This window comes from Odocoileus virginianus, unplaced genomic scaffold (assembly GCF_023699985.2).
Source record: "Odocoileus virginianus isolate 20LAN1187 ecotype Illinois unplaced genomic scaffold, Ovbor_1.2 Unplaced_Scaffold_1, whole genome shotgun sequence".
In the NCBI taxonomy this organism is placed as follows: domain Eukaryota; kingdom Metazoa; phylum Chordata; class Mammalia; order Artiodactyla; family Cervidae; genus Odocoileus; species Odocoileus virginianus.
This window is the reverse complement of record NW_027224263.1, coordinates 11,033,256-11,057,898: the sequence shown is the minus strand read 5'-3', so window position 1 is coordinate 11,057,898 and position 24,643 is coordinate 11,033,256. Positions and strand designations below refer to the sequence as shown.

General features: G+C 39.3%; 1 protein-coding gene across 1 annotated transcript in view; it reads right to left on the bottom strand.

The window, feature by feature from the left end:
• DOCK11 (dedicator of cytokinesis 11) overlaps nt 1-24,643 on the bottom strand; it is a 214,143-nt gene that overhangs the window by 135,837 nt on the left and 53,663 nt on the right. Inside the window, 6 exon segments of the mRNA XM_070462215.1 lie at nt 318-530; nt 1,733-1,873; nt 6,444-6,527; nt 8,137-8,216; nt 8,620-8,797; nt 11,204-11,338. Coding sequence (XP_070318316.1) covers nt 318-530; nt 1,733-1,873; nt 6,444-6,527; nt 8,137-8,216; nt 8,620-8,797; nt 11,204-11,338 — 831 coding nt within the window.

Below are 24,643 nucleotides of genomic sequence, written 5' to 3'. Positions count from 1 at the left end.
TTCAGGTACTTATTGCCTTGCTCAAAAGTATGTGCATGAGTCCAGGGGTGTGTCTGTGTCATCTGCATTCCATCTCGCAAAATACTTCCTTTGAGATTCCCATCACGTCCCACTTCACTAGGGTATTATTAGCATATTTGCCGCTTTCCCTTTTATCCCCTCCAACTTCAGTCACCAGAAAAACAGCTATACACAGACCCTACAAAAGATGGAATGCCCATGAAAACATTGAAACATTGGCCTGAAACTATGAAAGAACCCAAGGGTCTTTCTGTTTCTTATTTGTAACATGCTACCAAGGCTAAAAGATTTCTTACCTGCTTTATGTAGCGTAACTGAGATTCAGCAATTCCGTGAATGAAAGATTCAGGTGAAGAGCCTCTTGGGGTACCATCAGTAGCTGGTTGGTTTGAAGGGCCCCACAGCATTTCACGGACAGATGGGGGATTCAAGTCTACGTGGAAGTCAGCTGAAATCTTACAGTTGTTCTTCACATCAAACAAGGCAAGATTAATAAAAAAGGGTTCAACCTAGGAATGAAAAACATTACATTTTTAAACAATGACTTTTATTTTAGGTGGGATGGGGGAGGGATACAAATTACACAAATTTTTTTTTATTCTTCAAGTTTCTGTGATTACAGTTTCTTTCTGAATTCAACATTCAGCTAAATTGTACTATGGCTCATTTGCATATGAAAAAGAGCTTTCTAAATAACAGACTCTCAAATTGTAACTTTTGTCCAGTGTAATTTCATAAGTTATAAATTTTTTTAAATGATGAGTAGAAATCAGAAGCCACACTTAAAGAGCATCAATTATTCTATGAATAAACTTTAATTCTCCATAGGCTTATTGAAATTACCTAAAAATAATGGCAGTATTACACAGTAGAAATAAATCTTCCCTTTTTCTATCCTACGGCTTACTGGATTATGCATTTAATAAGAGCTAATATCAGTCAAAATCAAATTACTTGACAAAAGCTTTGCCCCATCAGCAGTTTTGGAAGACATGATTCCTCTCTACAGATGGCATTTGAAAGCTGGTCACAAAGAGAAATTTCATGCCAGATGGCATAAAGATTAACCCTTTACACACCGAGAGTCTGCTAATGCATCTCAGCTACTTCATAAGAGAATAAATCATCACTGGATACTTTTCAAACATAAACTAGAACTCCCTCCCCCTCCCAAAAAAAAAAAAGGTGAACAGAAAATGCAGTCTCTTTGGCGATTTTACATTCATAGTTTCAAGTATTCCTAAGCAGCTCAAATGATCCGTGACAGCTAATAATTAGAATTTTCTGTGCAGAACACAATGAATTCACTCTATGAGAATAGTGAGACAAGCTGACTGCACAGCCTCTGTGTTCCTCCATGGCTTTGGTATTCCTTATTCATGGCTATTTCACAGAAGTCATATTCTCTAGTAAAATTGACAAATTTGAGGATTTTCTAGGTTCTGGAGATATGTCCCTTCTGAAGGTCAAGAGTCTACCTACTCTGTCTACTATTTTGAATAGGTAAGACTTTCATGAATCCTCTCAAGATGAAAACATATTCTTATCCTGGCAAAAGAAAGATGAATAAAATTCTTCCATGTCAAATTTATTGTAACATGTAGCAATGGAATTTTCACCCAGTAAATTAGTTCTCAGCAAAAAAAAAAAAAAGAAACTAGTTTTTTTAATGTACTGGTTTAAGGGAGGTAGAAGAAAAAGTCATACATACGTTTGTGGGTGGTCCTTTTGCATTGTCTCCAACATGACCCAAGATATTGAACATTAAATCATGGCAATTTACCAAGAAACGTTTATTGCACTTTTCCTCAAATGGCTTTATATCAGGTTCAATTCCTGAAAAGTCCAACCTCTAAAAAACAGATAATATGAATCATTTCTCTCCCAAAATAGAATTCACATGAACATAGATCTCTAAAATTACAAAATCTAACAGATCTCTGTCCATTCTTCAGTTGAACTCTTACTTTTTTTCATTCAATGAGCCTTTGTAGCATTCTTACACTAAGGTTCTAACACTGATATAAATCCCTGCCTCATTCCTGACCCTGCTCCTCTGATTTCATCTCCTACCACTCAAGCCTCCCCCCTCCCTCTGTTTCAGCTCCACCAGTCTCTTTGGTTATTTTTCCAGCACACCAAGTACACTCCCACCTCAGGACCTTTGAACTTGCTGTTCTGTCAGGAACTCTCTTCTCCCAAGATAGATGCATGGTTTACTCCCTCATTTCATTCAAGTCTCTAATCAATTGGCAGTCCCAAAGAGAGGCCTTCCTTAACTCCCTATATAGAATTATATACTCTCTGATGGCCTATACTCCCTTTCCTCAATTAATTTTCTAACATTATTTTTAACATTTACTTCATTATTTATTGTTTGTCCTCCCCACAAAATACTGTGTTCCAGGATGGTAGGAATTTTGTTTCTTTTCTGAGCTGTGCATGAAACAAAATTGACATGAATGGATATGGGAGGCAAGAATAACACCATGGCCTCTAACTTGGAAGATTCAGTAGAAATTCAGTAGACTGTGATGTTATAAACTTAGTTATGAAATAAAAATGAATAGCAGATACAGGGGGAGGGCGAGTAGAGACAATGACTTCAGTTTAGGATATGCTGAGTTTGAAAGGATAAAAGTAAGTGGTTGGAAAATAGGAAAGGTGTGGGTTGGAGATCTGGATTTCAGAATCAGTGCCAACTAGGGTGAGGAGGATGAGGCTGGAACCCTGGGGACCACCTACATTGAAATGATGAACAGAGGGTGAGGTGTGTGCATAGGAAACTGAAAACCACTGAGCTCAGCTTCTAACAGAGCTGGGGGATGAACCCTGGCTGCCACTGAGATATATTTTTTAAATTATTGGTACTTCAAAATACAGTTTAAAAAAAGATACTGGGAGTCAAGAAATTCCTCCCAGCAGAGGAGGAATCTGTCCCCTACCTCAAAGAAACTCACTGAATCCCCCTCAGCTCACCCAGCTCAGGCAATCTGAGTTCATCTGTTCATTCCAATTGTCTGAACAGACTCACATTCTGTTCACAAATGTAAAGTATAGACTGTGGCACAACTTACTATACTTTCAATAAGACCAGAGAGAGGGTAGATGGGAAGTGACTGGATGAATCTGAGCAGAATATATTGCCAGTACGGAAAAGTCAAGCCAAGAAACACAAGAATTTTTCTCAATTGCCTGAGTAATTCAAGCCAAAACAGGTATTGTGCCTGAAGAGTCTTAGATAATTATAGCTGTTCTGACCTTGCCTGCATCACTGACAAAACTCTCCTTAAAAGGGCCTGAAGTATAATATTTGTACCTGAAAGCATAATTTTTCCCCCAGTCTATTTATCTACAAATGTGTGGGACTAGACAGCTCCCTCTTAAACACTTATCTATCTGTGGAGCCAGCGGAGGCAAGTCATTGCCATGGAGATCAATTCTAATTTCCGCCCATTTATCTGCTCTCCTTTCTAGCTTACTCAGACAGTGGAATGTGAAGGAAAACTGGACTAAACCACTCTAGCCCCCAATTCCTTTCCCTTCTGAGGCCTGTGAGTATAAATGTGGGGACATACGGCCTTCCCTAGGAGTTCAAAGTCAGAACCATCTCCTTCAGTCAGTGTTTCTTTATTCTCTACAGTCAGTGGTAGAAAACTCGTCTCTGGACACTGAACTCTGGCCAGAAGGGAAGGCTGATATTATAGGATGGCACTGCCTACCTAGAAATGTATACACAACCTGGATTTCTCTGTGGTAAAATTGGTCTTCCATAATTAACACTGAATTCAATTTTTGGTCAAACTTTCATCCCAACTGTAAATTTTTCTCTCACTGTAGCTCACTGATAAACAAACATAAAATCAGTTCTGTTCCATGACCACAAAAACACTACACCACAAATTTTTTAAAGACACTGGATGGAGTTTCAACCACAGTCAATTGGCTTCTTTGTATACAATCAAAGAGTCTGACATGTCCAATTAGAGTGCAATCAAGATGGCGGGGGAGGGGGGAACACCGGACGACAAGGGAATCAAAGGCTCAGACATGGTTCAAATGAGTAAATTTCTGAATGAATATCTTAGAACTAACATTCCCAAGGCCTGCTATACACTTTCTGGAAAATAATTATAGAACTTACACAGATAATATAATAGTGCTATGGGGAAAAAAAAGGAAATATTTAAAATAAATTTTCCCCAGATAATTTTATTTTTTCATGTGGTATTTTTATTAAGGAAAAACTTCTACATTATTTATAGACTACATACTTCTTCCATTTCAGACTAAAAGAATTTTAGTTAGAAAAACGTTTGAAGCAAAAAGAAACACAATCTATCTTCCCAAAACTATTTTATATTTTATTGCTACATTTTCACTGAGAAAAAAACTGTAATGCTTATATAATGCATACTATTAAAAAAATTCCATCGATTTTAATTAGAAATCTCATGTAGAAAACCCGTTCATGTATTACAGCCTTATCATGGCAAAGGGGCTTGCATAACTCTGTGAATCTATGAGCCATGCCACGTAGGACCAACCAAGACCAACAGGACAGGGTGAAGAGCTCTGACAAACCATGGTCCACTGGAGGAGGAATGGCAACCCACTCCAGTATTCTTGCCACAAGAACTCCATGAACAGTATGAAAAGGCAAAAAGATATGACACTGGAAGATGAGCCCCCCAGGTCAGAAGGTGTCCAATATGCTACTGGGGAAGAGCAGAGGGCAATTACTAATAGCTCCAGAAAGAATGAAGTGGCTGGGCCAAAGTGAAACAACACTCAGTTGTGGATGTGTCTGGTGGTGAAAGTAAAGTCCAATGCTATAAAGAACAATATTGCATAGGAACCTGGAATGTTAGGTCCATGAATCAAGGTAAATTGGATGTGGTCAAGCAGGAGATGGCAAGAGTGAACATCAACATTTTAGGAATCAATGAACTAAAATGGACAGGAATTGGCGATCTAACTCAGGTGGCCATTATATCCTACTACTGTGGGCAAGAATCCTTTAGAAGAAATGGAGTAACCCTCATAGTCAACAAAAGAATGCTGAGACATTACTGACAAAGGTCTGTATAGTCAAAGCTATGGTTTTTCCAGTAGTCGTGTACGGATATGAGAGCTGGACCATAAAGAAAGCTGAGTGCTAGGAAAATTGATGCTTTCGAATTGTGGTGCTGGAGAAGACTCTTGAGAGTCCCTTGGACAGCAAGGAAATCAAACCAGTCAATCCTAAGGGAAATCAACCCTGAATATTCACTGGAAGGACTGATGCTGAAGCTGAAGCTCCAATACTTTGGCCACCTGATGCAAAGAGCCAACTCACTGGAAAAAACCCTGATGCTGGGAAAGATTGAAGGCAAAAGGAGAAGGGGGTGGCAGAGGATGAGATGGTTAGATAGCATCACTGACTGAATGGACATGAATTTGAGCAAACTCTGGGAGACAGTGGAGGACAGAGGAGCCTGGCTTGCTGCAGTCCATGGGGTTGCAAAGAGTCGGACAGGACTTAGCAACTGAACAACAATATGTAGAAAAACTGAAAAGAAAACAAAAAGATTCATCTTCCCTCAAGTAATTTATTTACTTGTGAAGTATTTTCCATTAAGAAAAATATTTGTAACATTTAGACACTGTAGAAGTTTTCCATTTTTAAAAATTGGTAATTTAAATGGAAAGTATCATGGAATTACCTAAATCAGAAGAAAATCTGAAAAAGAATAGATACATATATATGTGTAACTGAATCACTTTGTTGTACACTTGAAACTAACACAACATTGTTAATCAACTATACTCCAATATAAAATAAAAATTAAAAAATAAAAGGTAAAAAGAATCATGGAACTAAATATTAACTACATATTTAGTAGTATCTTAGTACTAAAAGTGCCTCACTCTCGTGAAATAAACATGTGCACATAAATTTGTCCTTTCCTGAACCGCTTTCCCTCTGAAGTGAGATTAAACCAGACATGAAAATTATCCCAGTTCTACAGGCCTACATCAAAAATGGAAAATAAACATGTCTCATATGACTTGGTGTTCCTTATACTATACATTTTCACTGACACTGGATTACAAATGTATTTAATGTGTTAAAAGCACTGAAACCATTGTTAAAGATTCTTTAATTTATTGATTTTGAAGAGTAAGATGAAGTGAAAACAATATAAAGAATTGAGAGGAATATATATATACATATATATAGTTTCAAACTATTTGTATATTGTATATTTTCAGCCCTCCTAGTGAAATTAGTTATTAAGCTACCTATTCAAAGCAACCAAGACAAAAAAATATAAAGCAATAAATATATGCCCAGTAGTTCAAAAATCAGTGATTTCAACATTTCAGACACTGTTTATCTGAATAAGCAACAATTATTTAAAGCAATATGTCATTAATACCTGAACTTCTGAATCAAAAGAAAAGAGATTCTGTCTTCCATCTCCTCTACTGAGCTTGTTTAGTTGTTCAGTTTCTCTTCCATACTAAAATTGAAACAGACAAATATATACATATACATACACACACATACATACATACACACGCATGGATCATTACTTCACTTCCTTCAAAACAGTATTAAATGCTATTTAATGATCTAGTTTATGAGAAACTAGCAACTTGACACAGCTTCAAATATACACTCTTCTCCACTTCCAAGTACTTAAGGTGGATAAAGAATTCTTGCTGGGCAAGAGTTACAGTCATCACGAACTGTGCTATTAATCAAGTATTTATACTTTCTGTACACTTTTTTTAAAACCAAGAATATTATTCAACCCATAGTACAAAAAAGAAATACAAGAGACTTGTGATGTAAAAGAGAATTACAAGAGAACTAATCCATGGTGCTACTAATCCATGATACATATATATAATATATATATATATATATATATATACACATATATATCCATGAGTATATATGTTATATATATAATGTATATTATACACAATTCTGATTCTATCACTTTAGGAAAAAACATAATGGACTCTATGGTCTGAAATGACAAAGACTCAAAGGGAACATATTAAAATCTACAGGGGATCATGAGTGTGTTTCAAAATTTTTTAAAATATATTAACATTGAAACTTAAGAGAATGGTAAATTTAAAATAGAAGAAAGTATGGGGAATACATGTAAATCCATGGCTGATTCATGTCAATGTATGACAAAAACCACCACAATACTGTAAAGTAATTAGCCTCCAACTAATAAAAATAAATGAAAAATAAATAAATAAATAAAATAGAAAAAAGTAATGTCTAAACCTGTATAAGTTAATAGCTCAGGAGGAGGAATAAAGTAAAAATATAAATAGGTTCAGCAAGGATTTAAATGGAGAAATAGGGTATAACCTCCTAATCTAGTATAGAGTCCATAGAGTAAAATATGTAACCTAGTAAGATAGACATGATAATCACCTGTACACTTTCAAAGCTGGCTCATTTCAGACACCAAAGAACAGAGTAATCAACACAAATTATGTCTGTTAGCCAAAATCTCTATCTGATAAAATTATTCATATACATATAGATAGGCATTCACATACAGACTGACTCTGATTTTCATATGAAATTAACATATACAAACTATTAGAATATCATGTTCAATCTACATCAATAGCGCCTCGAATGAATAATATTTAGCTTATGAATAACAAAGTAATTAAACTGAATGTGGAGAAGGAAATAGCAACCCACTCCAGTATTCTTCCCTGGGAAATCCCATGGACAGAGAAGCTGGTGGGCTACGGTCCATGGGGTCCTAAGAGTCAGACTTGACTTAGTGACTAAACAGTAAGAACAATACACTGAATAAGAAATAGCAGATAAAATTAATATTCATAAGACTCTAGTAGCATTTCTTGGAACCTAGGGAAAAAAAATAACACTTTCCAAACTGTTAGTTGGTACTGAACAGGTCCAACTTGAGCAGTGTACTTTTCTTTTGTAGTCTCTACCTGTTTCACTAATTTGTTGTGATTTTTAACTTAGAAATGACATTGCCAAATGGAATACAGCATTACAGCCTTAATATGCAGGATTAGCATTGTCTCACTTGAAGGCAAGTTGCCATAACAAAGGTGTACCTTCATCAGTTCCGGATGCATGCTCCTTTCCAAACTGGCCATGATGTTCTCGGCTTTTCCTTGGCTGCTAGTTTCATCATCTGAAAATTCATTAAAAGCAGATGTTCTAAACCATGCAGACCATTAACAATCACCTAAGAGGAATATCCTAACTATCTCTCTCTCCCACCCCAACCTCTCCTACTAGATTTATTACAAAGAATTTTGATTATGAAAGCACTGGGAAAACTTTAATGGACTTTTGAAAATCTGCCATGAATCCCCTATCTGTTTTCAGTCTGGTTATATTTCATATGTCAGAGCCAATGGAGCATCAACTCTTCTAAAAAAAAGAAAAACCTATCAACCTCCACAGTCACTTTTAATGAAGAAGTAGGTCAACCCTCACGATTAAGAGTTCTGTATTCACCCTACACAAAAGATGTTCCCATGGATTAAACACAAGGGCTTTACTTCAATAATGAATCATTAAAAAATTCTGACCTTGTGCTATTTCCACCGTCTCCTTTTTCTCTTGCACTAAACTGTCAGTATTGATCTGAATAATCTTTTTCAAAGTTATCAACCATTCCTCCATTTCCTGCTCAGTTTCAGCAGCCAGATAATGGCTATACTTATCTAACATCTTGAGTTCAAAAGCATGACGGCGCATTTTGGGGCACTGGAGGGAAAAAACAAAGGCATGTGTTCAGTTAGTTTAGTCACCCTTTTAATATTAGATTTCATGAGTTTATTTTTACCTCAGCTCAGCACATATGTATGTCAATACTTTCATGAAAGAATTTGCTTCTTTCAACAAGCAATAGAAATTCCAAGATGATGTAAAGACCATGTCAAACATCTTTTTTATTCCCCTCAGTATTGAGTACTGGAGAAGGAAATGGCAACCCACTCCAGTATTCTTACCTGGAGAAGTCCCATGGACAGAGGAGCTGGTGGGCTGCAGTCCATGGGGTCACGAGAGTCGGACACGACTTAGCAACCAAACCACCACCAGTATTGAACGCAGAAATATAAGCACAAAGTTGGCATAAAATACTACATGTTGAGTGGGTATTATCATTTAAGGCCTTCTGACATCCTTCACATTAAAATAATCAAACTAACTCGACAAAAATAAGCCAATGTTTTACTATTTCCACCCTGCTGGAAGTTTTCCTGGCATATTTATAGATTTTCAAAAGCAGCCCTTAAAAACAAGCTCAAATGTGACCTGAAATAAATCTGGTAGTTGCTTTATATCACACCATAAAATACAATATCACTATCCAATTAATTTTCATCACAGTATGAAAGAAGCATAAAAGAAGACTGTAGTTGGTTCATATTAAAATGTGGTTCTCAATAAAAATGATGGAAATGGCCTAGGCTGAATCCTAGCACACAAGAAAAGCAAAGCCTCTTCCTTTCATCAAACATGACGACACCTTCTTTTATATTACCGCTTTCTCTGTCATGACAAAAGAAATGACACACTGTCCCCCGCTCCCAAACCTCAGCATTAATTTCAAGGAAGGCTCATGAATCAATAATTTTCCATCGCATGGTCACTATTCAAGAAGGATCCAAGAAAGTTCCTCCTCCTCATCTTCAAAGTAAAGAATGAAATTAAACTGCTGTAGCAAGTCCTAAAGATTTATATATCTGAAAATATTTGGGAGGAGGGAATCATAAATAGAGGGGAAATCAGAGCCTGGGAGCCCCACTAAAGGAAGGTCAAACTGTACTAGAGCTAATTGAGAAAATCTGGGAATTGTATGTGCTGCCTTCTTTCCAGTAAGATAAGAAAGGTGCCACACACATATACTGGGTTGGCCAAAAAGTTTGTTCCGTTTTCTGTAATGTTACAGAGAAAAAAACAAATGAACTTTTTGCTAATTCAATATATAAAAGAAAGTACCTTCTATTCACATAGATCATTGTACATTTTGTATTTTAAAGTGTTTTTTCATTTGCTTCTCATGACAATCTCACTTAATAAAGTGAGAAGATATTATTAATCCCACTTTACACTTCTGTAAACTAAGATTCAGGTAGGTTGGGAGTGTTGAACCGACATCTCCTGCCTCCCCATCAACGCAGTGCCCCTTCTAGTCGACCAGGCCGGGCTGGCTCTGTAGTCTTGGCTCCTATTGCTTGGTCAATCAATTTCCTACTTAATCATCTCTCTGTCCTCTACTCCCCACCCTGTCTATACTAACCCTAACATCCATGCCCCCTCAGTGACTCAAATCAGCAAACATGTATTAAGCCCCTACTGTATATACAACTTTCCTAATTATTATAAGGGGCTCGGACATGAATATGACATGGTCTCTATAATGGAAAAAGGAATGGGAAGAATTCAGCACAATGGTAGCACAGGGGAACTGGAGCATAGTTCCACTTAGTGGGAGTGAGTGTGAGGAAGAAAACAAAAAATGTTCCATGGTACAAGGCCCATTTGAGCCAAGTCTTAAAAGATAAGGTTCAAACAGGAAGTATGTGCTGGGCAGAGGAACAAATATAAGAAAGCCACGTGTGTGTGACACTCTGTGGAGTGCTTAGCCTGGAGTGATGCGAGCACAGAATGTATGAAGGGGATGCCAGGGGTGGGGGTGGCGGGGTAGTAGGAAAAGTCAAATCACTGTGGGCCTGCAATGCCTTGGTAGGATCTTTAGAGCTCACTATGCAAGACAATAAATCAAGAGCCAAAAGGTTTTGAACAGACAAGTGAAGGACCCCATCTGTATCTCAGGAAGATGGAGTGGAGCACGACAACGCATCTGAAGGCAGAAGACATGACTCTAGGCAAGAGAGGATAAGAGAGAACAGGAGGAAGACAGTGAGAATGGAAAGAAGGTGAGGGATTCAAGAGGCACTTTGGAGCAGACTCCAGAGGACCGGGAAAGCACTTGAATGGCAGCACAGAGGGAGAGTGGGATTCTGAAGAGGATCCTGAGTGTTTAGTATGCACGTTTTGGTGGGTGGAAAGGCAATTCATCAAGGCAGAAAAATACTGAGGTTCTTAACAGATCAACAATCCTCTTCCAGAAAGAGAAAGAAATATTACCTCCATAAGCCCTACCTGAACAACATCGATGCAAGCATCCAAGTAGATGCAACCTTTGGATTCTTTTGAATTTTTCTCATCTTTATATGAATTGAGAATATATGAACCATCAGGAAGCTGAGTTAAGTAAAAATACCGTCTCTTGAACACCTATGGGGAAAAAACCAACAATGACACATTTGTTACATATACACGGCATCTGAACAAAACACCTTGATGGGTTTGCCACAGACATTATATCTGGATAATTTGCAGACAACTTGGAGAAGTCATTAGGAATCACCATGATCTTCACTTTCTTAAGATGGAGAGCTTGAAGTCAAGTGGTTTAACTCTCAGCCAAATATCTGGAGAAATTTTAACTCTTTAAAGTTTATAAAGCATTTATGCATATGAATCACTATCCATTTCACTACAGCATCCTTTTCCTGTTTAATTGCAAACCATAACTGGACTCTTATTATTTCATTCACATCACTACAAATCCAAGTTGTATGTGTGTATATATATATATATGCAGACACACTTACATATACATTTTATATATATATATATATATATATATATATATGCATGCAATTGGAGAAGAGCTGGAAGACAGCCTGATGCATTTATTCTGTCCCTCTGCATGTGTACAAGCTCAGTCGCTTCAGTTGTGCCCAAATCTTTGTGACCTTCCGGACTGTAGCTCCCTGGGCTCCTCTGTCCATGGGATTTCTCCAGGCAAGAATACTGGAGTGGGTTGCTGTGCCCTCCAGGGGATCTTCCCAACCCAGGGATCGAACCCACATCTCTTACATCTCCTGCACTGGCAGGCAGGTTCTTTACCACTAGCACCACCTGGGAAGCCCCTCTGGGCTTCCTTGGTGGCTCAGCTGGCTAAGAATCTTACCTGCAATGCAGGGGACCCCAGTTTGATTACTGGGTCGGGAAGACCCACTCCAGTCTTCTTGGGCTTCCCTGGTGGTTCAGTTGGTAAAATCTGCCTGCAATGCAGGGGAACTGGGTTCAATCCCTGGGTTGGGAAGATTCCCCTGGAGGAGGGCATGGCAACCCACTCCAATGTTCTTGCCTGGGGAGAATCCCCATGGACAGAGGAGCCTGGTGGGCTGCAGTCCATGGGGTCACAAAGAGTCAGACACTGCCCCTCTATTCTCCCTTAAAGAGTCTTGGACCTGCTGAAGGAGGTGGGAAAGGGGGATTCAGAGCTGAAAGAAGCCACAGACTGCAAGATATGTCCAGCATTTGTTACAGTAAAATTCCCCAGGACAAGAGATCTAAAATGATTTCAGGGTGGGAATGGGGAGACAGAATAGAAAATAGCCTCTTGATGATCATATTGAAGAAATGCATTCCTATGCATCTTGTCTTACAGAAGTCAGTTTTCAGATTTAAGCTTGCTGTTTTCAATAACCCATATGACTATCCAGTATGATCTCTGACTATTTTAAGAACTTTAATTAAGGAAAGAGTAGTATCTGGCAAGATTATTCTTGAAAACTACTTAACTTCTGGCAAAGTATCCAAAATATCAACAATTTATTTCTCTATGGCATGAGTAGGCAAAATATAAAAATACGTTAAAGGGCATTTCCCTTAAGGAAAACCAGTAAAAAAGAAATCATACGCTTGTAGTTATTTTTGACTTGTTCAAATACCATTGATTTTGGAATGAATGACAAAATATACCAGTATGAGGAACACCCTAACAGGTTAGACTGGTAAATGCTTATAGCATCTATTTCAGGGAGGGACTGTGTGGGCTATATATATGGAATCAGTAGAAAGAAGCTCAAACAGAAAAATGCCAGTTTGGTTTTCAATGCCAATCAAGTAAATATTACTATATTACAAAGGTACAGAAAGTGTGTATGTGTGTGTCTGTGTGATCTCATTTTACCCATATTGAAGTTTACTGCAACTGTAACTGAAGAAATCTAGATTCATATACAAGGAAAAAGTTAATCATAATGGTCATTATATATGTGTGTGTGTATATATTGCTTATTTTTATGACAATGGTTCATATCTGTTCTTAAACTGATGGAGCCAGAAGACCTCATAATGGTCATTATATATGTGTGTGTGTATATATTGCTTATTTTTATGACAATGGTTCATATCTGTTCTTAAACTGATGGAGCCAGAAGACCTAAAATGACACAATGAGCTAATTTCAAATGAACAGAATACCACTTCTTAAAAGTTATCACAAAAACTATGTATGATAAAAATAAATTTTCCAGGTAAATCTTAACATAAAAAATTACAACCAGATTAGAATCTGAACCATGATCAACTCTAAAACTCAAGGTTCACAGACTCAGTGGTACAGTCTACAGAATCCACTGGCAGAGTCCTTAGCCAGCACCAGAGGAAGGAAAGATACAGAGCAAATCAGTTGTGGCACAGAGTCAAATTATAGACTGCAAAATTTGTTTCATGTACAGCTGCCTCACCAAGCAAAGATGCTTTGTGGCAGCCGGCACTTCCAATATTAGCAAGGCACGATCATTACAATAGAGATGGAAAGGGATCTGAAATTACAGTCAATCACTTCCTGTAACACTGCAATTATGTCTAAATGTGACACTGAGGTAGGAATGTAGCTTGCAGATCTGGGAAGAGAGCAGATGCCTGGAATCACAGATCTTGAGTCTCACCCAGCACTCCTGCTCCCCAGCAGTGCAACTGTCCTCACGACTTGCCTTCTCTCCATTTCCTCAGTTGTAAAGTGATGGGATCAGACTACACGATCTATAACCTCCTTTTGTTTTTCATTATCTGCATATAACTTTATTGGAAATGAACAAATAACACACCTGCCTTCCCAGCTGGGGGCCATAATCCCCAAGTGATTTCCTACACAGGCTTAAAGCATACAGTCTGCTTGGTAAGGAAATTTCTTAAAAAGTCATTTCTATAGACATCAGACTGTCCCCACAACAGATCCATAAGATCTCTAAGATTTCTTCTCATTCAAATATTTTATGATATATGTTGGGTTTCAACTTCTGAGAAGCTTTTAAGATACTTTTCAAAGAAGAAAGGAATATCTTAAATCTCTCAGTTCAGTTCCAGTCACTCAGTCGTGTCCGACTCTGCAACCCCATGGACTGCAGCACGCCAGGCTTCCCTGTCCATCACCAACTCCCAGAGCTTGCTCAAACTCATATCCATCGAGTCAGTGATGCCATCCAACCATCTCATCCTCTGTCATCCCCTTCTCCTCCTGCCTTCAATCTTGCCCAGCATCAGGGTCTTTTCCAATGAGTCAGTTCTTCGCATCAGGTGGCCAAAGTATTGGAGCTTTAGCTTCAGCATCAGTCCTTCCAATGAATATTCAGGACTGATTTCCTTTAGGATTGACTGGTTTGATCTCCTTGCAGTCCAAGGGACTCTTAAGAGTCTTCTCCAACACCACAGTTCAAAAGCATCAATTCTTCAGCGCTCAGCTTTCTTTATGGTCCAGCTCTTACATCCATACATGACTACTGGAAAAACCATAGCTTTGACTAGACAGACCTTTGTCAGCAAAGTAATGTCTCTGCTTTTTAATATGCTGTCTAGGTTTGTCATAGCTTTTCTTCCAAGGAGCAAGTGTCTTTTAATTTCATGGCTGCAGTCATCATCTGCAGTGATTTTGGAGCCCAAGAAAATAGTCTGTCACTGTTTCCATTGTTTCCCCATCTATTTGCCATGAAGTGATGGGACCAGATGCCATGATCTTCATTTTTTGAATGTTGAGTTTTAAGCCAGCTTTTTCACTCTCCTCTTTCACTTTCATCAAGAGGCTCTTCAGTTCCTCTTTGCTTTCTGCCATAAGGGTGGTATCATCTGCATATCTGAGGTTACTGATATTTCTCCCAGCAATCTTGATTCCAGCTTGTGCTTCATCCAGCCCGGCATTTTGCATGATGTACTCTGCAAATAAGTTAAATCTCTCATATGGAATCAAAACGGAAATCACAAACATGACTTTATAAATTTATATAAATGTGGGGTTCCCCAGGTGGTGCTAGTGGTAAAGAATCTACCTGCCAATGCAGGAGACATAAGAGACTCGGTTCGATCCCTTGGGCTCGGGAAGATCCCCTGGAGGAGGAAATGGAAAACCACTCCAGTATTCTTGCTGGAAGAATCCCATGGACACAGGAGCCTAGCAGGCTATATAGTTCACTGGGTTGCAAAGAGTTGGACATGACTGAGCATCTGAGCACAAAATATACTTATGTATTTGTCTGTGCCAGGTCTTAGTTGCAGCATGCAAGATATTTAGTTATTGGCATATGAACTCTTAGGTGCAGCATGTGAGATCTGTTCCCTGACCAGGGACTGAACCCAGACCCCGTGCATTGGGAAAGCAGAGTTTTAGCCACTGGATCAACAGGGAAGTCCCAGAAACATGACATTTTTTAATGTTGCTATTTAGGGCACAGGTCTACCTTGTTATTTTTTTCCACTTTGAAAAGAAGACAGCTGTTAAAATGACTATATAGAACAGTGGTAATTACTCTATATCATACCTTTCATCTGATGGCCTCAAGTTCTTTGTAAACCAAGAGCTAATTTTTTTAATGTCACTTGGGGATTAGCATCTTTATCCACATGTTACCTAACAGCAAACTAAGAGACTGGGAGCTCACTCAAGTTCACATGGGCAAGGCGATGGCAGAACTAGAATCAAAATCATAGGACAATAACAGAGAATCCTGCCCAGACCTTCCAATGGCTTCCCATTGAGATTAGACTAAGACCTGAAATCCTCCCCATAGCCTGGGATGACGTGCACGCTCTGGCCTTGAGTTACCTCATGGACTTTATTTCTAATTATGCAGCTACACTGGCTTACCTGCTGTTCCTCAAACAAAAAAGCCTCCTTTGGACCTTCACGCTTTATGTCCCCTTGGCCTGGAAGTCTCTTCCCCCACATATCCACAGCTTCTTTCAGGTCTTTGCTTGACTCTTACCTCCTCTGAAAGGCTCTCTGTGACTACCTGCCCTCATGGCAGCATCTTATTTTATCTTTTTTCATAGAATCATCACTATTCAAATATATCTTATTCATCTATGTATCTATTTGCTGTCTCTTTTAAAATGATTAAGGTCCACATCTCATTCACTGCTATAGCCCTAGTACCTGTGACAGTGCCTGGAATGCAATAAAATTTTGCAAAATGAATGAGGAATAAATGAATAATTCATTTGCCAGTGCAGATTCTCCAGTGGTTTCATCCAACAGAAGGGCGTTTCTCTGTAATGCCCATATTCTTCTTCCTCTTCCCCCATTTTATTGTTTCCTAGATGGTGAACACAGTTGAAAATGCCCCACTTTACTCAGTGAGAAGCATGAATCCTGACCAGTGGCCTACCCAGAAGAACAAAACAGAGTTAGCCAAAGGAGATTATTCTCTGGCATCAGGTTCTGCCAAGTAGCTTGAAGGCCCTGAGCTCGAGAACAATCTTTTGAACATTTACCCCACACAACCCTTTCTGGAGCAGGAACGAAGGGCTTCTATCACTCGGGTTGATTCAATAATGGAAGGCAGGAAGGCTTGAGCACCTAGTATTCTCAAATTAGGAGAGCCTTTTATCATTTTATGTAACAAATCTCAAGGATGTTTAACCTATGTGTGTTCCCTAGAGGGTAATTATGTACTGCTAAATTCAATGAACCAGGAGCCCTGAGAAAGGATGGTCTGAAGGCTTTGTTAAAGTTAGGTGGGCCAGGAGCAATGTAGAAATCGGGAGGGGGAAATTTACCTGACTCATGTCTCAAAATAGGAAAGAAGCAGCAGCGAGGAAAAGAAGAAAGCAGGAGAATAGGAGACACACTGGGTCTGAGAACTGTTCAAAGCAAAGATGAAAGAAATAATAGGGAAGAAAATCCCATAACTTATCAGAAAATTGAGTTGCCATTAATTATACCAGAATGTTGGGAACGTCATCCTGCTAAAGCACCCCTACCCATAGGTTGACAACCTAATATATCACTTATGACTCTCTACCATATCCTTTTACAGTCCTACCAGGTTTTAATATACTACATAGGTCTACCCTCTGGACAACTGGTTAAAAACTAAATAGCTTTACTTACATAAGTATATCATATCTGGGCCCTGGAAAATTTTTTAACTATTTAGTTTGAAGCAAAGTCTAAAAAGAGGGGTCTACAATACATCCTTCTCATTAGAGACAAATTAATTTATTGTCTTTCTTGGGGCATGTCATGGCCCTGCTCAAATTTCCAATCACCCTCAGTTACCCGCATACGTGGTAAGGCTCCCGTGCCTGATCTGACATTCAAGGCACTCCCACAGCCCTATTAATAATATAAAATAATACCGATCTGTGACATCTGTGGAGTGCCTACTACATTACAGTTCTGACTAAGTGCTTCTCTCATATCAGTGAAATCCTCATAATGACCTTGTGTGGTAATTACTATTATCATCTCCATGTTGCAGCAGAGAAACTGAGGCCCAAGGAGAGAGCAAAGGACCAAATCAACTCTATTTCCCATGACTACCCAACTTCACCTAATATACTTGCCCTGTACACACTACCTGCCATGCTCACCTCCTTTCTGATTCCCTTTCTTGACATCCCCACCTCCTTCAAGAAGCCTTCTCTGGGACTTCCCTGGTGGTCCAGTGGCTACAACTCCAGGCTCCCAATGCAGGGGGCCTGGGTTCGATCCCTGGTCAGAGAACTAGATCCCACACGCCACACCTAAGAATTCTCTTGCTACAACTAAAGATCCTACATGCCACAATGAAGACTGAAGATCCTGTGTGCTGCAACTAAGATCTAGTGCAGTCAAATAAATAAATATACACATATATGTGTGTACTATATATATGTGTGTGTGTGTATATACTTATCTTTTATATAGATATATATCTTTATATATATACATCTTTTATATATAAAAGAAGCCCTCTCTCACACCAGTTCACAGTGATTTGGACTCATAAAGCACTGGATCTCTGTACCACCTTTAAACAATATATCATTACTGCGTGTCTCATCTCCCCAAACAGGTTTCAAACTCTACATGATACACCTCTTTTTCTTTCTACCCTCCATAGTGCCAACACTTCATTCCAATAAGGTATTCCATATACATTTGGTGATGATGAATTCATTGATTCCTAATAGTGTCTGGCACATAAGAAGCCCCTAATAAGGACTTCCCTGGTGGTCCAGTGGCTAAGACTCTGAGCTCCCAATGCAGGGGGCCTGGGTTTGATCCCTGGTCAGGGAACTAGATCCCACATGCCACAACTAAGAGTTCGCATGCCACAACCAAACATCCTGCATGTCACAACAAAGACTGAAGATCCGGCATGCCACAACTAAGACCCAGTGCAATCAAATAATTATTTAAAACATAAAAAAGAAGCCCCTAATAAATGGCTTTAAACATTCACCAATGAATGAGAGAAAAGGAAACATTAAAAAAAAACTAATTAGTGAGAAATCCCTTACCCATTAAAATAAGTGTAATCTGTTTGTCAGCTGTGAGAGACGGACTGGGAGACTTGAGCATACAAGGTATTAGTGTATCAAAAATAAAAGCTTCCCTCTACCCCTGTTCCAATAAACACAGCGACCTTGGCCTCCCAGCGATTATTTTAATTTCATATGTGCTTTTTTAGGTAAAAGCCTCTTTTGATTTGTTGTTCTCCTAGTGCAGAAGGCAAAAAACCCTCCTGTAACAGTGAAAGAGTAAGTGAAAACTCTTAGACTCTTGGATATATAACAAATGGCTCTGCTTTGTGCAAAAAGAAAGAAAGGGCACTAGAACTGAGTCATACATCAAGCAACTGAACTTGCAACCCCGATAACATACCCAGACACTTCGATGTTTAATTGCTAAGAACGGAGAGGAGGGAACTTGAGGAATGTGACCAAATTGAGCCAAGAAGATGCCTAAAGGTGGGTGTCCCAAAGGGTTGGCCAAGAATCTGCAACAGATTTTTTTTTTTTTTTAGTGAAAAACCACAGTCAAGATCAAATTCTTCCTTATTCCATATATCATTATATCCCTCAGGAAAAACAGTTCTAAATACCACAGGAAGGTCAAGTCCAATATCAGAGCTATCTAGTCCACACTAAATTCCTTCACTGATATGCAGAGACGCTGAAAAAAGCAGATGTCCCTAGCAGCTAGCTACTTGGGAAAGAGAGCACGGACGTTTCCGTGATGACTGAGGTTTCTGCCCAAGGGATCATTTATTGTCTATGCTATCTTTAAACTGCTCTCCAGAACTTTCCCAGGAACTGAAGAGTAGCAGTGGGGTGTGTTCTCATGATCTAGAAGGTACAAATTGAGGAAATTAATCACCTATGACAAGGCTTGTCTTGTTTTAACATGAACACTGAGAAAAAAGCAATTATGAGCTGACTGAAGTGGTCACTGTGCCCAGACAACCAACAGAGCTTCTGGGAGAGCTACAAGCTGCCAGCATCTGCCTCCGTGAAAGGACACGCTCAGGCACCAGAGAACTGTGACTTGGGGAGGGACACATGTCATTAGCAGCTCTCCTGTAGCCTCGGTTCCTTGGGGCTAGTTCTCAGCCAATAACAGGGAAGCTCAGCAAGCACTTCTGGGAAAATGACAATTGTAGAAAATGGTGCAGACTATATCCCATCTAACCTCACTGGCAGAAAGGTGGATACTGGGGAAAATGCAAAGGTTTATTCCCTAAATATGGGGTCTTCCAATCTTTCAATAGGAAGAGCTCAGCTCAGTTTTCACCAGCCTTTTTTCCCCTAGAGCCCATCCATTGCCCTCAATGTTCTTGCAAAACTGTCTGGCAGCTAGCTAGGGAGGCTGAACTTTCTAAAGCAGCCCATGTACAAATTACTTGGGCTACATTATTCATATTGCATTAGAGGTCATGTGCTTGCTTTCTCAAAAGCCCTTATAAAGTAGGAGTCTTCTGATTCTCTTTTATCTACTGGACTTTGTGGAGTCTTTTCTAACCCTCTTTCCTTCATTTTTTTTTCTACCTTCTCACGTGATTCTATTTCTTCCTTCCTGGCTATTAGATGGTCTTATTTCTGAGAGGCAAAATGGCCAAGAAAAAGACTCAGACTTGTTGATAAAAATAGTTTTAAAGTGGTTGTGCATAATTTCAAATGATCCAAAGGACTGATTTTGCATAGCTTTTAAAATCCAGAAATTTTTAAGTGATCTGTAAACTTCACCTCCCTCTGAAAGATATCCAGCTACCCTGCTTTAATCCCTGTCATCCCCAGAAGGCTCGGCAGGCCAGTGTCAAGACACAGCGCATCAAAGACATGCAGATAAAATAGGAGGGCAGACGCATGGCTCCTGTAGGCTGTTATTTGCCAATGAGTCATGATTAATATCCAGAGCCTTCTGCTGTAGCTTCCTGGTTAGCCTGCTGTGAATTTGCAGGGGCTGTCAACACGCAAATTTTCTGATAGAAAAGGTTCTTTGCTCTCAACTCTGCGAGCGCTAGCCCTGTGGTGAGCTCATTACTGAAGCCACCAAAGCCTGTCACCAGCATGGGCTGGAGTTCCTAGCAAGCAAAGGACTCTGCATGTACCAAAGTCAAACTACCACCAGGATCCGGAAAATGACTCAACCAACAGCATACCTGAATCATCTTTCCATTCACTCAGGAGAGGAATTAATATTCTTCATGTCAAAGATTGGCAGAGTAGAAGGAAATATATAGAATTTTCCCTTTCAGAGTATCTCATAAACTCTAGCCCTCTGCCTCGGTTCTTCTGTCCTCTGCCTGAGCCAATCCAGGCCTGATGTGTATGATCTCCCACCCCGTACAGGGCACCTAGGGATACGAGTCTGAGGCCTCCAGTGCATCTCAGTTTATTGGCCTGTACTTCTTCTTTGGCCCTCACTCCAACTTTAGCCTGACGACTATAAAACTGCTACCCACGCCCCATCTTCCCCTTGCCTGTTCCATGCACTCACACGCCCTCTGTTTATGTAGAGAGAAAGAGCACAGTAAACACTACGAGTTTCCACTAATTTCAATGATGCTAAACTAAATAAGAGTTAAAGCACAATTTTCATAGGGAAAAAAAAATATCTTGGTGAAATCCTTCAGATACCTTTAACTGAATCTGGCTGGACCTTCCTCTCATGCCCAGTCTAGCCGTGAGAAAATCTGGAAATCCACTACTTCTTGCCATGGTTTTAGGAAGTAAAAACCAGAAGAACATAGGTTATATATTCAGCTCCCAGAAATCCAAAATGGAAACTCAGAATCCATAATAGAGAAGAGCTGGTATAAATAAAATCCATCACCAGAGACAATTCCCAAAGCTCATGATGGCCTTTATATTTCAAATTATCCCCCACTCATTTTTAAAAAAAGAACCGTGTAGCACATAGGACCAAATTGATTTACTCTCTTCTTTTCCTTTCTCTGCCTACTGTTTGGTAAAGGTTTTGGAAAGAATAGGTGTTTTTACGCTATGTGAATTACATCTCACTTTTTCAAAAAGAAGAAGAAAGAAGTGGCGAAAATATGAACAGCTGGGGATAAAAAAAAAAGGAGGGGGGAAGCAAAGAGCCTAGCTCAGCAACAGCACAGAAACGGTTAGCAGGAAACAAGCAGCAGCTGTCCCCTTCAGCCAGGCCATGTGGTCACCAGGTCACCTCAGACCCACCACCCACTTCATGAATTTATGGTTCCTGCTTGGCCTTTGTAAGTAGTGGAGTTTTAAACCTCAGGGGGAGATGATACAAAAGCTGAACAATCAATCTTTGACTAACTGAGTGAATTGCTTTTCTATTTCCATTATAACAAGTTACGATAAATTTAGGGGCTAAAAACAACATAAATGTACTATCTCACAATCCTGAATGTTCGACATCTGACATGGCTCTCACCAGGCTAAAATTAAGGTGAGAGCAGAGTTCTGCTCCTTTCTGAAGGCTCTAGGGGACAATCCACTTCCTTGCCTTTCCCAGCTTCCTGAGGCTGCCCGCATTTCTCTGCCCTTCCTCCATCTTCAAAGCCAGCAACATACCATCTCTCTCTGATCCTGCTTCTACCCTTACATCTCTTTCCTTAACTCTCCTCTTTTGCTTCCCATCTTCCAGTTCAAAGGACCCTTATGATTACATTGGATAATCCAGGCTAATCTCCCTACTAGCTGATTAGTGATTTTTCAAACTCCCCTTTGCCATGTATGGGAACATTTATAGATTCCAGGGATTGGGAATGGATGTCTTTGGCGGGGGCGGTGGGGGGAGGGCTTTATTCTGCCTACCACAAACCACAATCAATCTGTAGTTCATGAATTATGATAGAAAATTTGAAAGCATACACCTTTTACAGACAACTGCATTTGGATTTATAATATATAAGCTCCTTAAAAAGTAATATTGGGACTTCCCTAGTGGTCCAGTGGTTAAGACTTCACCTTCCAATGCATGGGATGCAGGTTCTATCCCTGGTCGGGGAACTAAAATCCAACATGCTGCAGAGCAACTAACCCACCAGCCAGAACTAGAGAGCGCACATACCATAACTGAGTCCACACTGTAACTAGAGAAGCGTGTGTGCCACAATGAAGAGCCTGCATGCTGCAGTGAAGACCCAGCAGAGCCAAAATAGAAAAAACCAAAGAGGAATTTCTTTTTAAAAAAAAGTTATATGCAAAACAAATTATAATTTAAAGTCATTATAAGTGAAAGTGTTAGTCGCTCAATCATGTCTGACTCTTTGTGACCCCATGGACTGTATGGACTGTAGCCCACCAGGCTCCTCTGTCCATGGAATTCTCCAGGCAAGAATACTGGAGTGGGTAGCCATTTCCTTCTCCAGGGGATCTTCCCAACCCAGGGATGGAACCCGGGTCTCCTGCATTGTAGGCAGATTCTTTACCATCTGAGTCACCAGGGAAGTCCCAAAGTCATTAGACTAACTCACTACTGAAACGAATCCTGTGGTGAATGGTTTTGTAAAGATATTAACTCCCTGATGTCTCCTTTTAGGAATCCAGATTTTCACACATTTACTTAATGTTGGACTAAAGCTTAAGTATGGGTAAAGCATTTTAATATTTTGAGAAGTTAGGGGAAGAGAGTTGAATCAAAAACCATAGAACCATTTTCTAAGAAACTGCCCAGAATTATCACCTTCACAGGGACATTTCTGAACCTGATAATTCTGATAGGAAATATAATAAAGACTTGAATCTCACTCACTCAGCTAGGGAGCACCAACAACATGCTGATTAAGATCACAGGCTCAGGCATCTGCCTACGTAGGTTCTGATCCTACCTCTGAAAAATCAAAGCTATATGACCTTGTGTTAATCACTGAATTTCTTTGTGCCTCACTTTCCACACATGTCAACCAAGAATAATAATTCTACCTGTATCTTAGGACTGCCATGAGGATTAAAAGAGATACAGAATATGAAACATTCAATATGGAGACTGGCACAGATCAAGTCATCCATAAATGGAATTTCTTATCCTCACCACGTGCCAACGCACAGGTTTAGGTGCGAGAGACATATAGGAAGTATTCTGCAACTTAGATTCATTATTTTTAGCACTTGAAAATGAAAGTGAGAACAGGACATAACCACTAAATGGAAAGCAGCAGGCAAAATATTAAATTAAGATAGAACTTGAGTCTTCCCTTGGTAGACACCCATGGTTTCTGCTTGCAGGCTATGTGGAAGATAGAATGACCTTTTATACTTAATGGAAGTGTGAATCACCCTCGGCAAACCACATGATGTGATATTGAATATCTGAAAGAACAGTTATATTTGGTATCAGAGAATAATTTGGTTTTCTGCTCAGAATCTTCAAGTAGTTTGTTAGTTTTACCTTTGGGTTTTAATGGCTCTCCACCATCTCCTGAACAAAAGCCAACTTCATGTCTGAGGCATTCATGGCACAATTTGATCCCTCTCAATGTTTCTAACTTCATCTTGCACAAACCCCATGCATAAAGTTGCTATTCTGGCCAAACTACAAAACTCTAGTTCTGACAGGACTAAGGTACGCCTCGGTATGGTAGCTAATTTGGTATGTTTTTTAAAATCTCGTTTGGAGGTTTCTGGAGGCCAGGAATACCATCTTAGATATCCATACATTTTCCCCATAGTGATCAACATAGAATGAGCAACTAATTAAATTTGTTAAAGAAAGAGAGTACCCTATTCTTCTACTCAATTTACATTCATTTCCACACAGGAACCTTTGATGCCTTTTTTGTTTCAAAGCTATTTTCTTCATTCAACTGACAACCTCCTTTTCAAACACCCTGATTCAGAAGATAATAATTACATTTCTTTAAAAAGGTACGCTTCTAAATTTACCTAAGGTTTCAGAGTTCTTCAATTCCATACTTCTGTGAGAATTCTCTCACTAAAGAATTTTTTTTGCTGGGGCTCCTTGCTAAAAAATTCTTAAAAAGAAATATTGTT